This window comes from Sinocyclocheilus grahami, unplaced genomic scaffold (genome assembly GCF_001515645.1).
Source record: "Sinocyclocheilus grahami isolate Dianchi unplaced genomic scaffold, SAMN03320097.WGS_v1.1 scaffold8.1, whole genome shotgun sequence".
NCBI classification, from domain to species: domain Eukaryota; kingdom Metazoa; phylum Chordata; class Actinopteri; order Cypriniformes; family Cyprinidae; genus Sinocyclocheilus; species Sinocyclocheilus grahami.
In genome coordinates, this window is record NW_015505187.1 from 4,256,498 (window position 1) to 4,279,815 (window position 23,318).

A 23,318-nucleotide genomic window follows, 5' to 3' on the forward strand; every position below is an offset into this window, starting at 1 on the left:
CCACAAACAAGGGCTGTAGTGTACATTTTATGACACTTTTATGTGCACTATGAATATGCAAATTGGGACTCACACACAGAGCGCTATCAAGTTTTTCTTCCACCACGTACAAGAGAACCATTGTAACAGTGTTGTCGAAAAAGCTCTTCTCTTACTGGCGACCCCAGAGGAGAGATGTGTTGAAGGATTTAAGGGCAAAATGGCAGCCCAGCTAATACAAATTGACGCAGTCAGTTGCTAACAGTGCTGTCAGTGTGAAATGCAATGCATGCAGGGCTTCTTCCCCTCTGCCAGTATTTATAAATGCGTATTGAATGAGAATGCTAGTGTATTTGTGAGTGTGTATGTGTGCATTCTAGAGGCCGGAGGAATGTGGCTAATGTCAAGAGGACAGACTGTTTGATGACTCTGTCGCATGTTACACTACAGTCTGGGTGGTCGAGATTCGTTGAGCGCATCTCAACCTGCTTCCTGTGTTCACCTGATCATCCTAAATCAAAAAATGCATCGATTTGCTACAGAAAGCCTTTGTTCACCCCCCGGAACCGTGTGAGACACTTTTTTTTTTTTTTAAATGGAGGGGCACTTTTTATTTAACTTCTTTTGGACTGAAGCATGCAACACCCGCTGAGTGGCATTAAACAGCTTGAAAGATCAAAGACAATTTTTAATATAACTCCGACTGGATTCGTCTGAAAGAAGAAAGTCATATACACCTAGGATGCCTTGAGGGTGAGTCATTTATGGCCTAATTTTCATTTTTGGGTGAACTAACCCTTAAAGGTTTGAAAAACTGTAATCCTAATTATGATTATAAACCTAATGGTACTTTAGCAAGTACCAATCATTTGGTCTTACAACATGATAGATCATGCCACTGAACCAGGGCCAAAGATATTGTGAGCTTTAATGAGGATGACATATACGGTTGCCTGGACAGAGGCTTTGAGTCTACAAGTATGTGTGAAATCACTTACACATCACATTATGTGAGTTTAACCATGCAGAACCAAACCAAAGAACCATGTTATTGTCTACACAGCGGCAGCTTTTGAAAGGGGTTTAAAGTCATGTCTTGAAGGCCAGAGGCACTCCATCATCATGAAGAACATGAGTTCTGGGTACTCCAGCAACACTGGCACTAGTAGCGTTCTGAATGAATGGGACATTGCCTTTATATTTGCATACAGTTAATTTATGCACACCAGCTTTTAGCTTTCAGGCGATGAGGGGAAAGTTAACAAAAGCTGAGGCTGTAATTGGAGCTCAAGCCTGTACAGCAAAGTTAATGGAGCCTGGAAAACTTTGGCTTGAGTTTTGAACTGCAATTAGTGTCTCTCAGCAGGTTCATGCAATCGTTTGTCCACATGGTGTTGGTTGTGTTATAGACCTGATAATCCTTTGACATTCTGAGAGTGAGTATGCTTACATATGCAGATTAGATATCAGAGCTGTCCTAAAATGCACTATGTATATATGCAAGGTTTTTTTCCCCCAAATGTTTACATAACATTGTATTCTTACTGACTATTTTTATATGCATGATTAATAAGATAAATAAATTATTTATTTATGAATTAAACATATATATTAGGGCTGTCAAGGAATTTAAATAAAATTAAGTCTAAATATAAATATAAATATAAATAACTGCACCCAACATTAAAATGTTTCACAAAATGTAACAAAATGATATTTTCAGATTCAATCTCAACGCATCTTAAAGGGGTCATGACATGAGAAATCAAATTTGCCTTGATCTTTTGGCATATAAGAGTTTTATAGATTAAAACATCCTCATTTTAAACAAAACATTTATTTAATCAAGCTCCAAAAATGGCTCGTTTCGGATCCGAGGGACAAGGCGTTGTCCCCTGTGCGCAGTCGTTTGCATTAACACGGTCACCAGAGCAAGACATTGACAAATAGTGATCTTCTCACCATAGGCCCCGCCAACTGGCATTCACTCTCTTAACGGCTCTTGATCATGCTAAATGCGTGTGTCGCGTTGTCAAAAGCAAATAGAAATTACAATAACTGTAATCTTGTCTACACTTAATAGAGTGTACAGATGCGCTTTCGCATTCTGACACGGTCCACGCGGTTGAGTCTGTCGTCAATAGGACAAATGGAGTGAAAGAACGTTCGCTTTGACGTGTTTGGTTTAAACAGCTCGTTGGCGTCTTTGTACAGATATCAGAATATTCCCAGCGTAAGGAACAAGTGGATAGCTTATTTTTAATTAGGGATGCACCGAATGTTCGGCAACTGAAATTATTTGGCCGAAAATAGCAAGAAAAGCTATAAGTGAAAAGACCGAATAGTATGTACTGAACAATGACGTGACGCGATCAAATAGAAGCGCGCACTAATGCAGCAAACATGTCACCAGTGTAGAAGCATTTATGGGTGCATTCACACTTGTAGTTCAGTTCTCTTGGTTCGTTTGGTCCGGACCAAAAAAGAAAACGATACATTTGGTCCTGGTCCGCTGAGCGTTCACACTGGCATTTTTGACAGCGAACCTAAAGATACCGAACCTAAAGGCACAGTGATACGTTCACAACCTAATTGGTCGGGTTGCATGACATATATTTTGCGATGGAACTCACCGAACACCCCAAACAAAAGCTGTGTTCGACTTAAAGCGGTGCTGCGCAGACCAATCGGTGTATGACATCAAAGTACCCATTCACCGATCGGTCTGCTCAGCGCCGCTTTAAGTTGAACATACATAATGCCATCTACTGGACTAAGCGTGCTCATTGCTGCGTGTACTTATGATTTTATTTTCACCACCTGCGAACTCACGAAGAGCTCATAAAAGGCACTTTACCTCCTCATTGCTCCACGTTTACAAGGCATGTGACAATGCGGTATGTGTGACAAACATCTTCCTAAATGCGTAATCATTTATAATTCTGCTGTTGTCAACAAAAAGAGGTCTTTCTGTGCTTTGTTGGTATAATGGCTGCTAGAATGTTAAAAATGTTTAGAGTTAAGTAAATTAATTAAAAAATTAATTAATAAATGAAGTAAAAAAATTTGTAATTTTTTTTTTTAATTAACTCAAAAACAAAAGCAAGATAAAACAGTAAAAAAAAAACAAATTTTGACTATTTCATTTATGCAATGGTAAAAAAAAATGATTAATGCGAAAATAAATGCGAAAAACCCTGTTCGGTATTTGGCCCTCGTCCCAGTGTTTCATTTTGTTCAGTTTCGGCTTCGGCCAGGAATTTTCATTTCGGTGCATCCCTATTTTTAATGGCACCCCAGATCGTGTCAGAGGATTGATCAGAGTATTTTGTTTTGTAAATGAGGCACAGTGTCATGGAGAGTTCACAAAGAAACATTTGTTGAAAGATGAAGCGGTACTAGATCTGACTGTAGCTGCATCACAAACCGTAAGTCAATTATTTCATAATGCTTTGTCTGGAAATTTTGTTTCCAGACAAAGCTTGTTTTTTTTTTATCATGTTGTCAAAACACTCACATGCAATAGTGAGGGGTGGGGCATTGATACGGTTTCCTATGCAATGACGTTAGCCAATCATAACAGTGGCAGATTCCTGACAAGCCTTAAAGGACCCGCCCCTTAAAACAGGTAATTTTAGACAGAGGGTCAGAATGAGGGTTGAAAATAATAATTTTCCCACATATTTATTTGTTTTTTGTGCAAAAAACTTTAACATTATAAGTATACCTCAAGGAACATATTAAAATAATTTTTAAAAATCCATGTCATGAACCCTTTAATACAGAAATAAGGTCGTTCAAAATAATTTTAAGCATACAGACTGGTTAAATATGTTACGGCTGCCAGTCTGATTGATTTACTTTGTTGTACTTTCAAATTACATGGAAAATCTGAGCTCAGGTCTGAAATCAGTTGTAGTGATTGTAATCTGAAAGCAGGCTGATTTTTGGTTAAAGCATTGGCAGCCAAGACAGCAGCGCATGTAGCGCTTCAGAGTGACATTAGTGGGCAACCTAAACCAGACATTTGGCATCATGACTTTAAAATCAATCCAACTTCTCTTGTAAAAGAGCTCAGCTGATACGAATCTGTTTTTAATGATCTCTCCAAGAGCAAACATGTTCCTTGTAAGGCTAACAGACTGATGGTATTCTGTTAGCCAGCTCTAAGAAGCTGATGATATTCTCACCAGGCCAATTCACATTCCATTTAATGCATTTAACAGATGAGAGCATTACTCACATTTACTGACATTTAAGAGTTTGTTGCTGTTTTCAACTTCATTCCACATGTAAAATGGAATCATATCCAAAATCATGCAACTTGAGAAGAGACGTGCTACTAATTAAGAGCTCAGATTTTTGGATAAAATAGCTTAAAATTAAAGAGATGTGCAGTCACATTTAACAATGTTCAGCTAATTTTTTGAATTTTCGTGAAATACAGTAATTTCCATGCAATCAGGAATTTTATGTCAAGGCGAAATATTTCCCCACACATATTCTGCACTAGGTTTGAGTTAGTCAATGGCCTTATGGGATATTGTCTCCCATAGGCCACTGTATATCCCAGAACTAGCAATCAAAATATTATTTATTCAAGAACAATTCTACAATTGACTAACAAAGCTACATTCATTGGAATGTAACAGCTGATATTTTTATTTGGTTTATTTGACAGGGCTTATTTACTTAATTTTATCTCGGTTTAAGCATCCATCAATTTTTGTCATTGTAGTATAGTGGATTCATGAACAAAGCAAAGCATTGACAACAATGGGCTGGTAATCGGTTTAGCAAAAAAATATGGATTATTTGATCCGTGTCAAGGTGAATGTTTACTCATTAAACTCTTAAACCTACCAGCGTTTCTCTAATCTTGTAACCTTGTGCCCTGTACATCCAGTATGGATTTCTCTGGAAGCTTCTCTTTTATAATCAAATGTGGTCTTGCATGTCTTGATGGTCTCCTCTGAGCAGATCGAGACCCATAGCCCTCTCGTGCCATTTAATAATGAATGTTTAAGAAGTTTCTTAGCACAAAAAGGCTTTGTTCCAGTTCTGCTCCACTGCACTGTATAAATGAAAACAAAAAGGTTGTGAGTGGAATGAGGAAGAGGAGACTCATCTATAACAAGATAGCATGGTTGAGGTCCGCAGTGCATCTCTTGGTTGGCTGCTCAAAGCTTGCTCATATTAAAGGTCTGAAAAAGATCATATTTTTCATATTGCTAATGGAGTAACATTCTTTCTGGGTTACTGTACTTGGTTTATTATAAGTTAGTTTCGATGCCAGTGACCCTTAAATCTAAAATAGGCAGCTACTTTTGTTGTAATACTGTAAAATATTTCAATGACTGTTTTCTATTTAATACATAATTTCTTCCTGATGGTCATTACTCCAGACATAAACTTATTGTTTAATTCTCTAGTATTAAACAATACTTCAAAAATCATTCTAAAAAAAAAAAAAATCTGACCCAAACTTTTGAACAGTAGTGTATTTTCATATAAAGACCCAATCTGAAATATTGTAAAGAGTGTTCTTAAAAAACACAATAAATAAATAAATAAATGTCATTGTAAAACAAAGCAAAGGATTAAAATGTTATCTTGAAAATATTTATTGTTATTTTATCCACCATAAGAAATTAAATATTATATTAGTATTTATTTGATTTTCAAAATAAATCTAGTCCCAAATTGGCTTCATTAGCTACATACTACACCGCGTACATCATTATTTGGCACGTTGATATTCTGATATTTTTTCCAAGCACATTTGACCAATTCCAAACCACATCAGTCTTAATAACTACCATTAATTTTGTATTTAATACTTTTTAATTGATATATAATTGTCCATGAAGGCTGGAAGTGAAAAACTCCTTATATTATATACAGGTGTGCAGAATTATTAGGCATGTTTTCTTTTACAGATAAAATGAGCCAAAAAAAAGAGGTTTAACTCAGAGTGAGATGTCAAAAATTATTAAATCCCCATGAGAAATATTCAAAACTAATACAATACAGAAACTGCAAAGTTAAGACATGACCATTAGTATTACAGTACAAATTTAGTAAAATTGTTAGCACATTTAAAATGTATTTAAAAGGATTAATATTAAAAATTAATACATTAAAATTAATATTTAATAATAAAATAAAAATACAAAATAATACAAATTTATATTTAAAATGATAATTAATTAAATTATTACCTTAATTGCTTTAAGATGTTAAATTTGTGTCACACCCTTGGATGTTTTGATGCGTTTTGATCCCCCATGTGTTCTGTGTGACCTAGTTTTCCCTCATGTCTGATTATTGTCATTTGGTTCAGGTGTGTGTCATTCATTACCCTCATCAGCTCTCCTATTTAAGTTGTGTTCAGTTCACTGTTTGTCGTCCGGTCTACTAAGTCCATATGTTTGTTTCCTGCCTGTCTGTTTTGGAATTACCCTCTTGTGGATTAATTAAAGACTGTTTGCAGTGCTCATCATCTTCCTCGTGGATTTCATTCCACTGTAACGTGACAATTTTAAGTATCCCACATCCTCCTTTTGAAACTCTCTCCTACACATAACAACTGTTTTATACCGTTGACTATGAGTTTGAGGTGTTATTGCTACTTGCTTTCAGCAATGGAAGAGCTCTGTTCCTTTCACAGCTAATTTAAAGGGAAGCAAACTGTAGTATAATGATCAAAATCAACTTTCCAGTTTTGGCTACACAAGCTCATAAGCGACTTTTATCCACATATCAAATATCAATCCACTGAAGAGCTCAGGAAAAGGCCTAGACATAATACTTCTGCGGAAAATATTCCCAGCACTTCTCTGCAATACAGCCCTTCCAGAAAACCACACCATCGCTAGTTTAAAGAGCACCCTACTGGGCAAACAACACTAGCCATGTCATGGTCAACTGTATCTGCAAAGCAACACCCAGCATGTCTCCTCCAGGACCAATCCTACTAGGATGTGTGACGAACATCTTTGTGTTGATCTTCCTGATTTAACCATGCAGGAACGTGGTCAAGCCCATGACTAATACAGCATGTATGTTGGGGAATATCACAAACAAAATGTATTTATTATCAAAAGCCCTCTTGACGTGATTTAGCCTGGGGTTTAAAGTTACATATCGAACTTTAAAATATGGAATATGGTTTTGATTTGCTTGACGTTAATTCATATTCATCATGTGTGCCGCTTTTGATTGTTGACAGTGAGTTTGATTGCTGGAAGCAGTCGAACTCAAAGTTTCTCTCAGATGTTTTCGTCTGGGTTGATGTCTGCCAACTTTCAACGATGTAGCACAACTATGCATTCTTCATCTTTTATCCACACTGAGATCAGGGCCCTCATCAATAGTCTCTTGACACTAGTCATGATTGGACTAAACTATGTTTTTAAATTAATAATATGCTTTAAATTGTGGTTTACCTTTACAAAAATCCTTATGTGGTTTGTAATTCCCTTTCACTGATTTTCTTGAGCTGTGCGTCGATGGATCACTGACGTGATGCCCATTTTTTGAGTCTGGAGTCTGGACCCATTAATTTATTCACAAAACATAACAAATACTCAGTTTTGTGGGTGTTGAAATCTTTTCGTCGACAGTGAAGCTTCTCAAAAAACATAAACGGAAATGAACAGTAGCATTTAACTATACTTCAATAAAACATAAAATAGCGAAAAATATACAATGGAATTTTCATTCCATCATTCAAACAACCCACCTTCCAATGCTAAACACATGAGAGAAAGTACAGGATATTAAGTTGATAACTTGCTCAGTTTTGCATTGTCGCTGAACTCACACACTATTGCAATATGTATTTAATAACGTCACGATGTTTTTATGCAATAGTTCAATCAACAAGTAACTTACCTTTTGGATACAATATTGCCAATTATTAGACGAATTAACTTTTGTTGTAGTCCCATTTGTGAAATTTCAGACGAATTGTCAAAAAAGGTCTACTGCCCATTGTCAATAGCATAGCAGTGTATGAATCACAGATCACACAGAAGTCAATTTTAAACCAAAACCAGCAGCTTTCTGTTGGTCAGTGCAGCAAATTGACATGACCTAATTATACACGAGTGAAAACATCTTCGTCCTCATGCAAATCTCTTGATTGCTCTGATTCCTATTGAGATGACTGGATTTCACCCACTAAATTTTGCAGAGCAATGGCAAAAGTGACCACACCTTAATGAACTTTGGAAGAAATCCATGTTTTTGAACTAATCGCTTGAGTTAATAACTCCATATATCACTCGTATATTTTTTTGTCCCTAAATAAATCTGTATTTTGTACAGTATTGATGTAAACCTACAGAAGAATAACTGAAAATCCCTACCACTAATGCTTTTTCACAAGAAAGCAACATTGGGACAAGAATGCTGGCCATCATTTTAAACTGGATTTTTCGTTTTTTTATTGTTATGCACATTCTTATTAGTCATTGACCCAAATATATTATGTAATCCTATTTGTCATACTGCAATATCACATGGCATATGAAAACACTGCCTTTTCAAAAGCATTCAGACCCTAATTAAGTCTCATTTTGATGAAGCTGTCAAGCTTCTCTTGCAGTATGATGCAATCAGTGTTGCTCTGTGAGGTGCACCCTTCAGCTTGGGAGAAAGTTCGTGATTCCAAACACAGGGCCAAATTAACACTGCAGTGGCTCATCAACAAAAAGATGAATGTTCTCTATTGATGCAGTGTCGCAGTCAAAGCCTTGATCCCAGTCCAACTGGCCTGGCACAATTTGGAAAACTGCATTGCGTAAGCACCATCCAACTAACTCAAGCTACCTAGAGTGAATCTGCCTAGAAAAAATGTGTAATGTAAATCAAATGAGTTTTGAATACTTGTGCAAAAGCATCCTTCAGTTTTATATTTGTTCATTTCAGTGCACACCTCTTGTTGCTGTTACTTCTCAATATACATACTATATATAATAAATCAATTACAAGACTGGAATTACAGTCTTCACTATGTTAGCCACTCAAAAGTATAAACTTTCACATCTCCACTGAAGTATTAAGTTTTAGTGCACAGTATGTTCCCCCTGTCTGCCCTCACTGAGAAATGCGCTAAGTGACCTTTGAACTTAAGTCAAATATTATTTTACATTTAGCGTAAATTAGATAAACGTTCTGTTGTATCCCCTCGTGGAAACCCCAAATATGAAATAAACTACATCATTTCCCCTAATCGCATTATTAGCAGGTGTGATAGCACCTGTCAGTTGGGAATGTTGACTTAGATGTGTGTCTTAATAACTCTAAGTATGATTCATGTTTTCAGGGCTCAGGGGTCAGGACAGGCGGACATAAAACACCACAGAATCCTCCGGAGAGGTGGAACGCGTGTCCGTTTATCTGTGGGGTGGGAAGGTCTTGTGAACGTTTCCCACTGTGCAGTCTTTTACTTTCCCATATGAAGACTAACAAACACATTAGGAATTCAAATTCAAATTAGGAATTATTATAGAACGAAAGAAAATATTAAAATGTCATATTCAACACAATGGCACAAAAATAAACTGTTTGAGGTTAATCATTGTTTAACCTAACACACTCAAACTAAACCTTTATTTACTCTACTGTTTAAAATTTGGTAAGTAAAAATAATTTTTTTTTAATAGAAATTAATAAATTTTACTCAGCAAGGATGCATGAAATTGATCAAAAGTGAGAGTAAAGACATTTATAATGTTATAAAAGCTGCCTTTATGAAGAATTTAACATCTGGGAAATATTTTGTGCCGCACAGACGTCAAGAAAGAAACTTAACCTTAAGTTACTTTTAAACGTTTGAGCAACACAGCATTTTCATATTAGACAGAATATGAAACAGAAGCTGAAAAGTGCTGAAATGAAAGGCTCACCTAACAAAGCAATTTTCCAAAAAGAAAATCTTTATGAAAGTCTTTAAATGGCATGAGTCTGCTGAATGGGGGGAAATGGGATTTGTGATTTCTGTCTGAGGTTACAGAAGCTGCATGTTTCTAATTAGTCTACTGAAACCTAACCAGAAGCGGAATTTCTCTCTTTCGCTCCCTCTTTTGAGGTATTTTATTTAATACTTATTTCCTCATATGCTTCCTCGACCGTTTCTTCTGCAACGTTATGTCTTCATTCCCCTCCGTCTAGTTCTCATGCACTCATTTCAATTTTGCCCTGATGAGTTCTATGAGCAGTAATAATGCCACTCTTATCTTACTGAGATGCTATCGGTGGCACTTTGAAGCCTGGCTGATGTAATCTGTTGCCCTCTGCACATCTCTTTATTAAAGCTACGTTAGAATGATGAGTTTGACAAGGCCCTCTCCACCAATATAATCCCATAATAGTCTGGGGAGACATGCTGTCTAGTGTCTACTGTCAATGTTGTTCAGAAAGCCTGGGGTGATCTTCACCTCGTCTTGTAAGCTAGTCCCTTTAAATCTATAGAATAATTAGAATGTCTTTTAAATGACTGAATTTTACATTTGAAATGTTTTAAAATTTGAAATGTAAAATTTGAATTTTAAGTAGAAAAAAAGGAAATATATACGTTTTTAAATTATTTTATACATATATGCAACAGTTTTTTTTTCTGGTACTCAAATCTGATTGGCTGAGAGCCTCTTCCAGGAGTCTGATATTCTAGTGATAACAGAACTCCAACCATTTCACCGTTTGTATCACTCCGCTTGTGGTATTTCTCACAAAGAGTGTCATGATGGATGCCCAACTTCACTATAATTTTATAAATAATACTGCTTTTGTGTCACGGAACGTAGTTTTAAGGTTTTTTTTAGGTGATAATGTAGTTGTTTTGACTTCAAATATGCGGTTTGTTATTAAAGATAACGTCTATTTGAAAATTTGCTTCGACGTTTTCGGAGAGATTTTATACTCTACTCTACATAATACTAAGAGCTTTTATTACAGTAATTCAATAAGCTTTCAAGGAAGCAATTCAATGTCCCTTTGTTACTAGTTCTAAAGTGACGTTTTCGAATTCGAAATGGAAGCTTGGGCTCAGCTGATAAATGGTCAACTTAAGATTTGAATCCGTGGTGGAAGGAAGTAGTTCCCTACAAAAGAGGGTTTTTAAAGATACCAACAACAATACACGAGTAGCAGTGTGATATGGCTGTATATCGCCATATGCACTGCTACTTGTGTGATATTGCTGGTAATATTTAATTTAAAAATTTATTAAATAATGTATTTAACATTATATTTTTGAAATGCCACCAGCAGAAATGTGTGCTTAATTTATATTTAGTTATATTTAATGCTTTAATTTTTATTTAATGAACAATGGTGGAAGATGGTGGCATTTCTGAGAATGCCCTATTTAATCAATATATTACATTCAATATAGAGGCTAATTTTGATGTTAATATAAATTTAATGGTTGCCATCATTTTGACAGAACTGAAGTATGACAAATATCTAAACATTAGATACAAAATATTGTACATTGATTAATAAAATTTTAATATATGCTAATGTGTTAAAATATAATGTTTTAAATATATCTTAGAATGGTTTTATTATTATAAATTCTTGAATTCTTGCACAACCCTGCTTTGGATGTGCTGGTTTGAATGGGAAGCCATGGATGGAGTTATTTGTCCTGGGATCCATTAAGAAAGGTGGGAATTGCACAGGTTTTGTGTTTATAGGCAGCTTGGTGAATATACAAACCTATTTGGCAGGTACTTTACTCAGACGTCTTTTTATTTGAGGATGAAAAGCAGAAACGTGAAAAGAAAGTGGCTGTAGATAAGAGAAATGTGACTTTCACTGGGACTAGAGGGAGTTATCCGGTCATTGAAGAGAAAAATAAGAAGGGATGGTTTTAGAACGAGTGTTAAAAAGGATAAAGACTTAGAGGAGGGTATCAATGTGGCCTCCACTTCTCTATACATTAGTGAATGACTAATGAGAAACAACAATGAATATTCATGAGTTTGGGCTTCATTAGAGAGACTTTGATGGTATGATGAAGGGCCTTACGCCTTTGTATATGTTTGAGAGCATGTGTGTGAGTGTGTGTGTGTTTTGGAATAAGACTGGGGTTCAGCAAGTAAAAACCAAAACCACATATACAAATGCAAAGAACATGTCTGTGTTTGCATTACAGAATTACAGAAAATCCAGTCCTTTGAGCACTACACTTTGTCTGAGAAAGCTATGGACTATAGGATACTCTTCATGGACGAAGATCAAGACCGTATGTACGTGGGCTGCAAAGACCATGTACGTGAAGGGCCTTACGCCTTTGTATATGTTTGAGAGCATGTGTGTGAGTGTGTGTGTGTGTGTTTTGGAATAAGACTGGGGTTCAGCAAGTAAAAACCAAAACCACATATACAAATGCAAAGAACATGTCTGTGTTTGCATTACAGAATTACAGAAAATCCAGTCCTTTGAGCACTACACTTTGTCTGAGAAAGCTATGGACTATAGGATACTCTTCATGGACGAAGATCAAGACCGTATGTACGTGGGCTGCAAAGACCATGTACTCTCAATGGACATCAACAACATCAGCCAGACCCCACTGAAGGTAAGAGAGCACTCAAAACCTCTCTACTGTATATCAATTTGAAATGAAGCACAACAGTTGTAGAAACCAATGGTGACCACATTTCTTTCCTTCACATTTGACTAATGGGAGAATTGAAGTTTGGTTAAACTCTGTTGGCTTTTGAGGAGACAGCTTGAACACAACTGGCAAAAATTATGGAAGTTTATCTTTCCTCTTGCACCCAAGGCTGGCAAAACTTCAGAGATTCATTACATTCCAGTGCATTTTGCTGGTCTATGCTGCCCATCTATCCTGGCGGGCTCAACCCCAATCACGAGTTCACCTTTAAAAAGCCTCACCCAAATTAGAGTACAAAACAGCATGATTTGTGTCTATTTTAAGAGCTTAAGATTGCTAAATAACTAGGCTTTAAAATGGTTATTTATTGTAAAAGGAAGAATTTTACAGAATGTCCAGGCTGTTCTTGCATGTGCTTATAATGAAAGGTGACAGGGGCTGTTGATGATTGATTTTGATCAATTTACTGAATCCTTGCTGAATAAAAGTATTACTTTAAAGTATATATCTGTCAGTCAAAAGAATAAAACACTCTATATCTAATGTTCTTTTGTCCATATATTGCAATTTTCTCATTGCTCTCCTCTTATTTTTTCTCAGATCTTCTGGCCGGCATCCACTAGTAAGATCGAGGAGTGTCAGATGGCTGGCAAAGACCCCACAGTAAGAACATTGAGACTTTTAAACTCCTGGCATGTTATGGTTGGCCAGATCTTTTATGCCTCTGTTTCACAGCGAAAGCAGCAGCATTCTTGATTCGACTCCTTTTTGTCTGTTGCTTGGTGAAGTGATCATCCAGTGAGCTGTTTTCACATGCATTATTCTCCCTACAATCACAGCAATTAATTAAACTTGTCCCAAATCAATCAAAAGGGCACCAAGCCTGAGCTGATTTTAAATCAGTGTTTAGTCCTCAAATTTGAACCGTCATGGCTGGATCAGGAACAGATGCATGAGTTTATTCAAAATAAAGTTTTATTATTCCAATTTCTAACAGTCATGGCTGGATCAGAAACAGATGGCTCTTGCCCCATCTCTAGATGTTGTCTGAAGCGCAGTGGGAGGTCACACCTTCTCTTTGTCATCAACTACATGTGTTAAAACAAAGTAAATGCAGGATGGACCAAAGTTCTCAACTGGCCAAAGATAAATATTTTACTTCACACCCATACCACAAATGATTATGTGCTTACGAAAAATGCACTCATTTACATGTGCACTGCACTCAGATATAAAATTAGGTATTGTATATTTTAATTGCATGTAACTGGAAAATAGGGCAAATTTAGGTAAACCCTGGCTATTTTTTTTACATTAAGATGAGGAAAATATGTCCCAATTTACTGGTCATGGCTCAATTTTAATTTACTCCACAAAATGAATCTTATGAAAACTGTCTGGGTCATACTTCACCAAAAAAAAAAATGTTGATAGATAGATAGATAGATGACACAATACTTTTTATAAATAAAAATCTATTAAATAAGCAGTCCAACAAACTACCATTATTTATGAATATAAATATATATATTTATTTTTTGCAGTAAGATCTGTAATACGATTTGTAATACAAATAACGCCAGAATAAACCCTCCTAGAACAGGCTTTTCATTATTCAAGATTAATTTAAGTATCATTTATTGCTTTTGCTTTGAATTTTAGTTATGTTTTGCACTAATCAATTGTTCCACAAGGTGGCAACACCGGCCCCAGGCTGTTGTTTCAAAGCAGAAAACAAAACTAAAGAGACTGCAACAACAACAAACGCTAGATAGTCGCAACTTTAGTTTAAAAGAGTACAAAGATATTTTTATCTGTCATAACTTCTGGAGAAAAGTAGAGCAGACACTGAACAACTCTAGAGCACGTGTCGACTGCCTGCGTTCACGCACACTACCAAATGGAGTATAATTTGAAAGGCTATGTATTTGACTGTAAACAGGCTTTTCATTATTCAAGATTAATTTAAGTATAATTTATTTCTTTTGCTTTGAATATTAGGGTGAAAATGCCACCAAGTGCCCTTGAAAGTTTTAATAAAATTCACCCAGTCCTAAACTGTATGACTACAGCGCTTTAATAACTTTACCAGTGGGGGTACAGAGCACCATGTCAAATAGTGATATATGCAGCTTTTGTAGAGTTTGCAGATCAGCCTTCCCGCACTGCTTCTGACAAATATTTGTGTTTGAGCCTTTCCTACAGTCTGTTTTCCTCTGTGTTTAAACTATAGGGTTTGTGCCACAGATTTCCTTGGACGTTTTATTTGTATCTATGGATCTGTAGCACTGCCTCTTGTCAGGTTGTCAGGTTTCCTCCCCTCACAGGGATATACCCCATCCCTCTCCCCTGACAGGACCTGTAGCCACAGGAGCGGCAGCGCATGACCTCACATCATCCGAATCCATCTGCATCATTTGGGAAACACTGAGGGGTTTATTTAAGAGAGCTGTAAATGATATTAAGATGTGTTTATGGAGCTCTTTCTTGTTAATTCTGCCTGATCTGTACGTGAACCATAAGCTGTCAAGATGTCTTTTTGCCTTTGCGGAAGAAAAAGGTTACATACCATAAATCTAGTAGTGAATACAAGCCAGAAGAGGATAATGTTGATATGTGCCACAGAACTATTAATGACAAACATGTGAAAGAGATCAAGGGGAGGAGTGGATGGTTGGGTGTGTGCTATTGGAAGCGCTGTTATTTTTCTGGAGTTGCTCTTGAAGGACCTGCGTGTGCGCATGCTAACCGAGAGCTCATGCAGCTGCTGTTTTGACACACTTCGCCAAGTTCCTAACTACTCCCCTGGCGCTTCTTTTCTTTCTCTACTCATCCCTCTCTCACTCTTTCTTTGGGCTGGATCATGTGTAGTCGGTTTGGTGTCCACTTTAGTTTGGGATTCCTGTATTCTAAGATGGGCCTTAAATTCCTGACCTATATAAACTTTTATTTCCTCAATTACAGGTCTGGATCAAAATAAATTGTCTTCATTTTAACTGGCATTGTCCTTTTCCAAAATAAAAGAACGGAGCGTTGCAGCTTGCTAATAGAATTATGTAGCACTAAATGACTTTAAAATTACATTAAAAGAGATTTTAGTATAACTTTTAGGAATGAAAACAATTATCTCTGTCTCTTTTGTTCTCCTCAGCATGGATGTGGAAACTTCTTACGAGTGATTCAGCCTTATAACAGGACTCATCTGTTCATCTGCGGCAGTGGAGCCTACAGCCCAGTGTGTGCATATGTTAACCGTGGAAGGCGTCCTGAGGTCAGTTTACACTCATTAATGAAAAGCAGTCAGACCGTCTGATTTAGTTCAGTTTCATTTTACTACATTTGTTTCAGAATTCTAAAATGCTGGACTGAGAAATGGACAACAGGCCCATATTCTCCTCATTTCCTGGTAAAAAATGTGTTTAATCTACCGTTGAGTTGTAAAGTTCAACATCATACATCCTTTAAAAAGCTCATGACAATTTACACCAGCATGGGAATGAGGGTGGTTAGAGGCTAAAAGAGTGAAAGAAAAAAGATCAGGTGAGAAGAGATGAGATGAGGCAAGACAACATGAGTGCGCAACACAAATTCTGTCAACAGAATAGTACTACTCTTTGTAAAAGTGCATACTTTGTATGTGCAGGTCGCACATATGCATTGCATTTTTCTGCACTAATCAATTGTTCCACAAGGTGGCAACACCGGCCCCAGGCTGTTGTTTCAAAGCAGAAAACAAAACTAAAGAGACAACAACAACAAAATAGAAGAGACTGCAACAACAACAAATGCTAGATAGTCGCACCTTTAGTTTACTAGAGTACAAAGATATTTTTATCTGTCATAACTTCTGGAGAAAAGTAGAGCAGACACTGAACAATTCTAGAGCACGTGTCGACTGCCTGCGTTCACGCACACTACCAAATGGAGTATAATTTGAAAGGCTATGTATTCCACTGTACGCATACATTAGCGTACACATACAAAACCGTCGTATACTTCGAGCTTAAGATGAATGTGCTGAGATTAAACAAGAAGATAAGATATAAGACCAGATGACAAAACAAAACTAGAAGAGACAAGACAAGAGATGGTACGAGTCAAAACAAGACAAAACGTGAAACCAGATGAGATGAGAGAAGACCAGATGCGACACAATGTGAATACACGGTTAAAGGTTGAAGACAAGATAAGATTAAAATGAAAATAGAAGAGAAGAATAAGAAGTAAAGGGAAGAGATATGTTGAGACAAAATGAGATAAGATGAAACAAAAGACGAGATGAGGACAGGCGGGATGAGATGAGACAAATAATAGATGAGATGAGATGAGACGAGACAAGTCGTGACGTGAGATGGAAATACATAATAAAAAGTTAAAGGAGAATTAGACTAGATGAGATAAAATGAGATGAGAGAATCAACAAAATGAGACGATTGCATGAAATGAGAAGACGTTAGACAAGAAGAGAAGAAATAAGTGAAGAGACACAGCAAGATGAAACAAAACAAGGTAAGAGACGAGATAAGGACAGGCGAGATGAGATGAGACAAGAAAAAATTAGGACCAGATGGGATAGGATGAGAGCTGACATGCTGTCACACAAGATGGGAATACATAAAGTTTAAAAGAGAAGAAATTTAGATGAGATGAGTAAAGTTAAACAAAATGAGGAGAGTTGGAAGATAAAATGAGGCAATAAATGAGAATTGAGAGGAGATGAGGTGAGATGAGACTAGACAAAATAAGACAAAACTAGATGACACGAGATGAGACCAGACAAAACTAGATGAGATGAGACAAAACAAGATAAAAACTAGATGAGACACGACAAAACTAGACGAGATGAGACAAATCTAGATGAAATGAGACAACACGAGACGGGACAAAACTAGATTAGATGAGACAAGACGAGACAAAACTAGACGAGATGAGACGAGACAAAACTAGATGAGATGAGATAAAACAAGACAAAACTAGATGAGATGAGGTCAGATGAGACAAGACTAGACAAAACGACAAAACTAGATGACATGAGACAAAGACAAAACAAGACAAAACTAGATGAGATTAGATGAGACAAAAAAAAGACAAAACTAGATGAGATGAGACTAAACAAAACTGGATGAGATGAGACAAAACAAGACAAAACTAGATGAGATGAGGTCAGATGAGACAAGACTAGACAAAACGACAAAACTAGATGACATGAGACAAAGACAAAACAAGACAAAACTAGATGACACGAGATGAGACCAGACTAAACTAGATGAGACGAGACAAAACAAGATAAAAACTAGATGAGACATGACAAAACTAGACGAGACGAGACAAAACTAGATTAGATGAGACAAGACGAGACAAAACAAGACAAAACTAGACGAGATGAGACGAGACAAAACTAGATGAGATGAGATAAAACAAGACAAAACTAGATGAGATAAGATGAGACAAAAAAAGACAAAACTAGATGAGATGAGACAAAACTGGATGAGATGAGACAAAACAAGACAAAACTAGATGAGATGAGGTCAGATGAGACAAGACTAGACAAAACGACAAAACTAGATGACATGAGACAAAGACAAAACAAGACAAAACTAGATGAGATGAGAGTAGACGAGATGACACAAAACAAGACAAAATTAGATGAGACAAGACGAGAAAAAATGAGACAAAACTAGATGAGACGAGGCGAGACCAGATGAGATTAGAAGCAGTCCTACTAGTCATCGGAGTCCAACAGCTTGTTTTCTATAATTCTTTTTTGTTTGAAAAGCGTTTTCCTCTCTCAAACCTCCGTCTGTGTCCATCTCTCTTGGCTACACACCAGCTGGACTATTACAGAAGAAGAAAACTCTGCAATAGGGTGACCTGTAACCTTTAAAAGTGTGCGGAGTAGCTTTGTGGCAACAATGACGGGGCCACCCTGGAGTCACCATGTGATTCACATCTTTGTCTATAGTTGTGTGTAATGTAAAGAGCCAATATATTAGTTAATGAATTCACTCATTTAGATCTTCTAATTTGTCCCTGTGACAAATTAGAAGATCTACCACCAGCGGCTATATGTCCTGACGGAGGCTTTCTACGTCTCTGGTTTCTCTCACTTCATGTAACTGGCCAACATCATGACACCAAAGGAGAGGATAGACTGGTCTGATAGTCGAAAACCTGGAAGCCTTTGAGCAAGTCTGTCCAACCAATCAGAAGAAAGCCAGAACCACTGCACTAATGAGTGCTAGGAAATTACTCCGAAATCTTTTTATACAGATTGGCTGTGAAACATTCCAGATCAAGCTGAAAGTTAAGAATAGATTTGATGATGGTAAATGGGATAAAATGATAACGAGAGCATATGTCAGTCATTTATATTTATAAAGCATATGATTTGATTAGAAAAAGTCAACTTTGCAGCTTATTCTGGGCAAGAACCGCCCACTTAAACAGGGAAAGACCAACATATAGGGACTAAGTCTGTTTTGTTTTTGTGTGCCATTTAGGGACGGGTTTATCTGAAATTGTTGATATCACAGTAATAGTTTGTTTGTGTGAAATGAGCGATTTTGTGTTTTTGGTGTCATTGGCAGGAGCAAGTCTTCCAAATCTCTTCCCGAGCAGAATCAGGGAAAGGAAGATGCTCGTTTAACCCACAAGTCAACACCATCTCAGTCATGCTCAGTAAGTGCTGCTGTCTTTTGTGTCTTTATCCACAGGTGCTGTTTTGTCTCGGACACATACTATAACACTTTCTCTATGATCTCTTTGTTCATGACCCCATAGTGTCATAAAAACACCCACATTTTGTGGCTGTCTGCCCCCTTCCGATGTGACAACTTTGGGTCACTCAGTGCCGCCTCCTTTATCCTTTGATCTGTAATTGGCTAGCTGGTGTTGGGTTGCTGTTGACACAGCCAATGGGCTAAATTACACGCACATTCATGCTTTCACACACCAGAGAGCCATTACCAACTGCAACATTAACACAACAGTGTTATTTAGTATCACTGAAACACTATTATAGTTTGCAAAAGTCTGCAAAATGTTGTTTTTTTTGTTCATTTTTATCCTTTTTTTTAAAATCATGTATTATTATTTTTTAAATGTGTATACAGTTTTTTAATCAATTTTTATTTCATTTTTAGTTTAGGTCTTCTAGTACAATGTTAAACTAAATGAAAACAAGAAATGTTGCCTTAGCAACTAGCATTTAATGTAAAGGTTATCGTTTATTTCAATCTCTATTTTTAACGTTTTAATTTTAATAAACTATAATAACCCTGAAACACACATGCCATCATCTCCAAGTTTACACCATCGTCATCGTTGAGTCGTCTGTTAAGTGGTTATTCCATTAAGTAGAACAGTTCCTATCTGTCTAGACGGCATCGAAGACTGACGGTCCTTGACATGACAGCCTACAGCTTTCTCAGTCTGATGTCCGTCTGACAATTTCCATCATACACTTGGCCCTTAGCCACACGTCAACCACAGGGCCCAGCAATATGGAGTGATGAAGTGAGAGTAGTGCACTGATGAAAGGAAGGAGAGATTTGGGGAATAGAGGCTTGAGCAGGTCATTAGTAAAGCGCACCGCAGAGAAATGTGCAGCCACAATAAATCCATAGGTCTCATATTTAATAGACAGATGTGTTTAGCCATTTTTTATACGTTATATGCAGTGGGTTTACAAAATAAATGCATTTTAAACAGGGCTGTCAAAGTTAAAGTGTTAACGCATATGAGTAAATGTTTAATAACGTTTAAACTACATTAATGCATCATAACAGTTTGGATCTGTTCTGTGAGATTATTAAAACACAACTGGAACAGATCGGTGAGCACACACACAAAAGCCCTTATAGCTAAGCAATCGCTGAAAAATAAAAGATGAAGAATATTTTTATGGGTAATTTATTCATAAATCAATCCCAGACAGGACATTTAACATAAGCGAAATCATTTATACTTCCTATTTTAGAGTGAATATGGAATTACAATATTATTGACGCTCCAAAGTCAAAGAAATGTTAAAGCAAAAACATTTTACACATGTAATATTCAGTCCATGAAGTTCCGTTTATTATTTAATTATAATTTATTTAATTGCCATCCACGTCAATACATTTAAAATGAGGAACTGAATTTATTCAAACTTAAAGGAGAAATATATGGTATTAATTAGTGCTGTCAAACGATTAATCGCGATTAATCGCGTACAAAATAAAAGTTTTTGTTTGCATTATATATGTGTGTGTTCTGTGTATATTTATTATGTACATAAAAAATGCACACCCATATTTTGAAAATATTTACATGTATTCACGTCTATATTTATATTCATGTAATTTATATTATAAATAAATGTATTTAATATATAAACATAAATTTTTTCGGAAATATATACATGCATGTGTGTGTATTTATATATACATAATATACACAGCACACATACATATATTATGTAAACAAAAACTTTTATTTTGGATGCGATTAATCGCGATTAATCGTTTAACAGCACTAGTATTAATACATAATTTAATGTTAAATCAAATACACAATTAAATCACATTATCTACATAAAATTAATCCTGATAAATTATTTTAATCTATTGTCTTTCCTAGTTTAATTCATCAACCTTACTATTCATCTGAGACGATAAAATACACATCTAGCACAATAAAAAGCGTCTGCTAAATGACTAAATCTAATGTAATGTAATGTAAAAATGTGAAAAGATTTTCACTGAACATGCTAAATCTGTGGGACACGTTTCTGTTTCTGTCTGTGGTTAGATCAGGAGCTGTTCTCTGGCATGTACATTGACTTCATGGGGACAGACGCGGCAATCTTCAGGAGCCTGACCACAAGGAACGCAGTGAGGACGGACCAACATAACTCCAAATGGCTGAGCGGTACAAACTCTACATTTTATTTGATCCAGTCTACATTATTATGACTGTTCAGTCAGAAAATTGTGCATAATGTTTTCTTGAAGCTACAAATAATTATTTATGTGGAGCATTAAATTACATGTTCACGTTCCATGCCATTTCAGTAAAATAATACACAAACCACAAAGTAAAAACCATCTTTGCCCACGTCAAAGGAAATAGTTGAAGACAGGATAGACTCAATATCGTTTTACAATGATTCCACCAGGAAAATAAAAACATATTGTACATGCATAACGGTTTTCTCAAGAGGTCACATTATCTTTTGTGTGATACAATCCAAATATACACAATGAAACGCATATTTGGTCTGGATCTGTGAGATATATTTTCTTCACTCAGTTCGCCAGCAGCTGTATTGTGTTTCATCTAAACTTAGGCATTAGCACCATGCAGAGATGTTGGATTCTTTAGGCATGAAATGCTACAGTACAATCGACTCTCTTTTGTGGTTGATGTAGAGCAAATTAAGTGTTTGAGCTGTAGTTATTCTTCTATTTTGACTAGAGCCAGTGTTCATCGATGCACACTTGATTCCTGATGGCTCAGACCCAAACGACGCCAAACTTTACTTCTTCCTGCGTGAGAGACTGACAGACAGTAGTGGAAACACTAAGAACATCCACGCTATGGTGGCTCGAGTCTGCCCTGTAAGTTTGTGTGTGTGTGCTTGAGTATCTTGAGTATCATGTCAATTTGTCACTGTTTACAAGTTATGCAATCATGTTCAGGGAGGTACATTTTTTTAAAGGAATTTGATCAAATGCAATCTCAATCTTTTTTTAAATATTTCAATCATTAATATGAACCGTATAATATATAACGGTATTAATCATTTATTTTAAGTCATTGTAAATTCTATTTAGAATGACACTGGTGGTCAACGCAGTCTGGTGAACAAGTGGACCACATTTCTGAAGGCTCGGCTGGTATGTTCGGTTCTAGAGGAGGACGGTACAGAGACCCACTTTGATGAGCTCGGTGAGACCACACACACACACACACATTGAGTTTCCATGTTTTATGGGGACATTCCATAGACGCAATAGTTTTTTTACTGTACAAACTGTATTTTCTATCCCCTTACCCTAACCTTCACACAAAACTTTCTGCTGTTTTCTAGATTAAAAAAAAATAAAAAATTTAGAAACTGTTTTCCTCATGGGGACCAAAATCGACAGTAAATGGGGACATTGCATAGACTCCTATTGTTATATATAGTACATCTAGTTACAAATACTGTAATCTAAATCTAACCCACACCCTAACAGAAAACCTTCTGCATTTTCACAATTAAAAAAAATAAATAATGATTTTTATACAGTTTTTACAAAGTAGGAGGTCCCCAAAAAGAGGTTTAGGGGGATTTTGTCAAGTTCAGCTTGCTTCTGGGTATATGTTGTCCACAAAATAAGGTTAAGTAGGTACAGTACACACGACACACAGGTTCTACTTAAAGGAATGTTTTAGTTTCAATAAAGTGAAGATATATGGACAACATCTAGGACATGCTGTCGATTTCCACATACAATAAATACGATTTTTAAAACTTTAAAAGCAAACAAAAAGAAAGTGCGGTCACACTTTATTTTAAGGTGTCCTTGTTACAGTGTAATTGTACATTTAAGTACGGAGTAATATTAATTAACTACATGTACTTACTATATGGTTAGGGTTTGGTTTAGGGTTACTTGCATGTAATTATGTGTAATTTGTTGTTATTATAATAGTAAGTACATGTAACGTGTAATAAGGA

At 36.3% G+C, this 23,318-nt stretch overlaps 1 protein-coding gene across 1 annotated transcript in view; it reads left to right on the forward strand.

Annotated features, from left to right (window-relative positions):
• LOC107591154 (semaphorin-3C-like) overlaps positions 1-23,318 on the forward strand; it is a 66,902-nt gene that overhangs the window by 30,534 nt on the left and 13,050 nt on the right. Inside the window, exons 6-13 of the mRNA XM_016280201.1 lie at positions 12,146-12,265; positions 12,387-12,571; positions 13,211-13,273; positions 15,762-15,881; positions 19,198-19,288; positions 21,404-21,523; positions 22,070-22,212; positions 22,429-22,543. Of these exons, the coding sequence (XP_016135687.1) occupies positions 12,146-12,265; positions 12,387-12,571; positions 13,211-13,273; positions 15,762-15,881; positions 19,198-19,288; positions 21,404-21,523; positions 22,070-22,212; positions 22,429-22,543 (957 nt within the window). The remainder of the gene's footprint in view (positions 1-12,145; positions 12,266-12,386; positions 12,572-13,210; positions 13,274-15,761; positions 15,882-19,197; positions 19,289-21,403; positions 21,524-22,069; positions 22,213-22,428; positions 22,544-23,318) is intronic.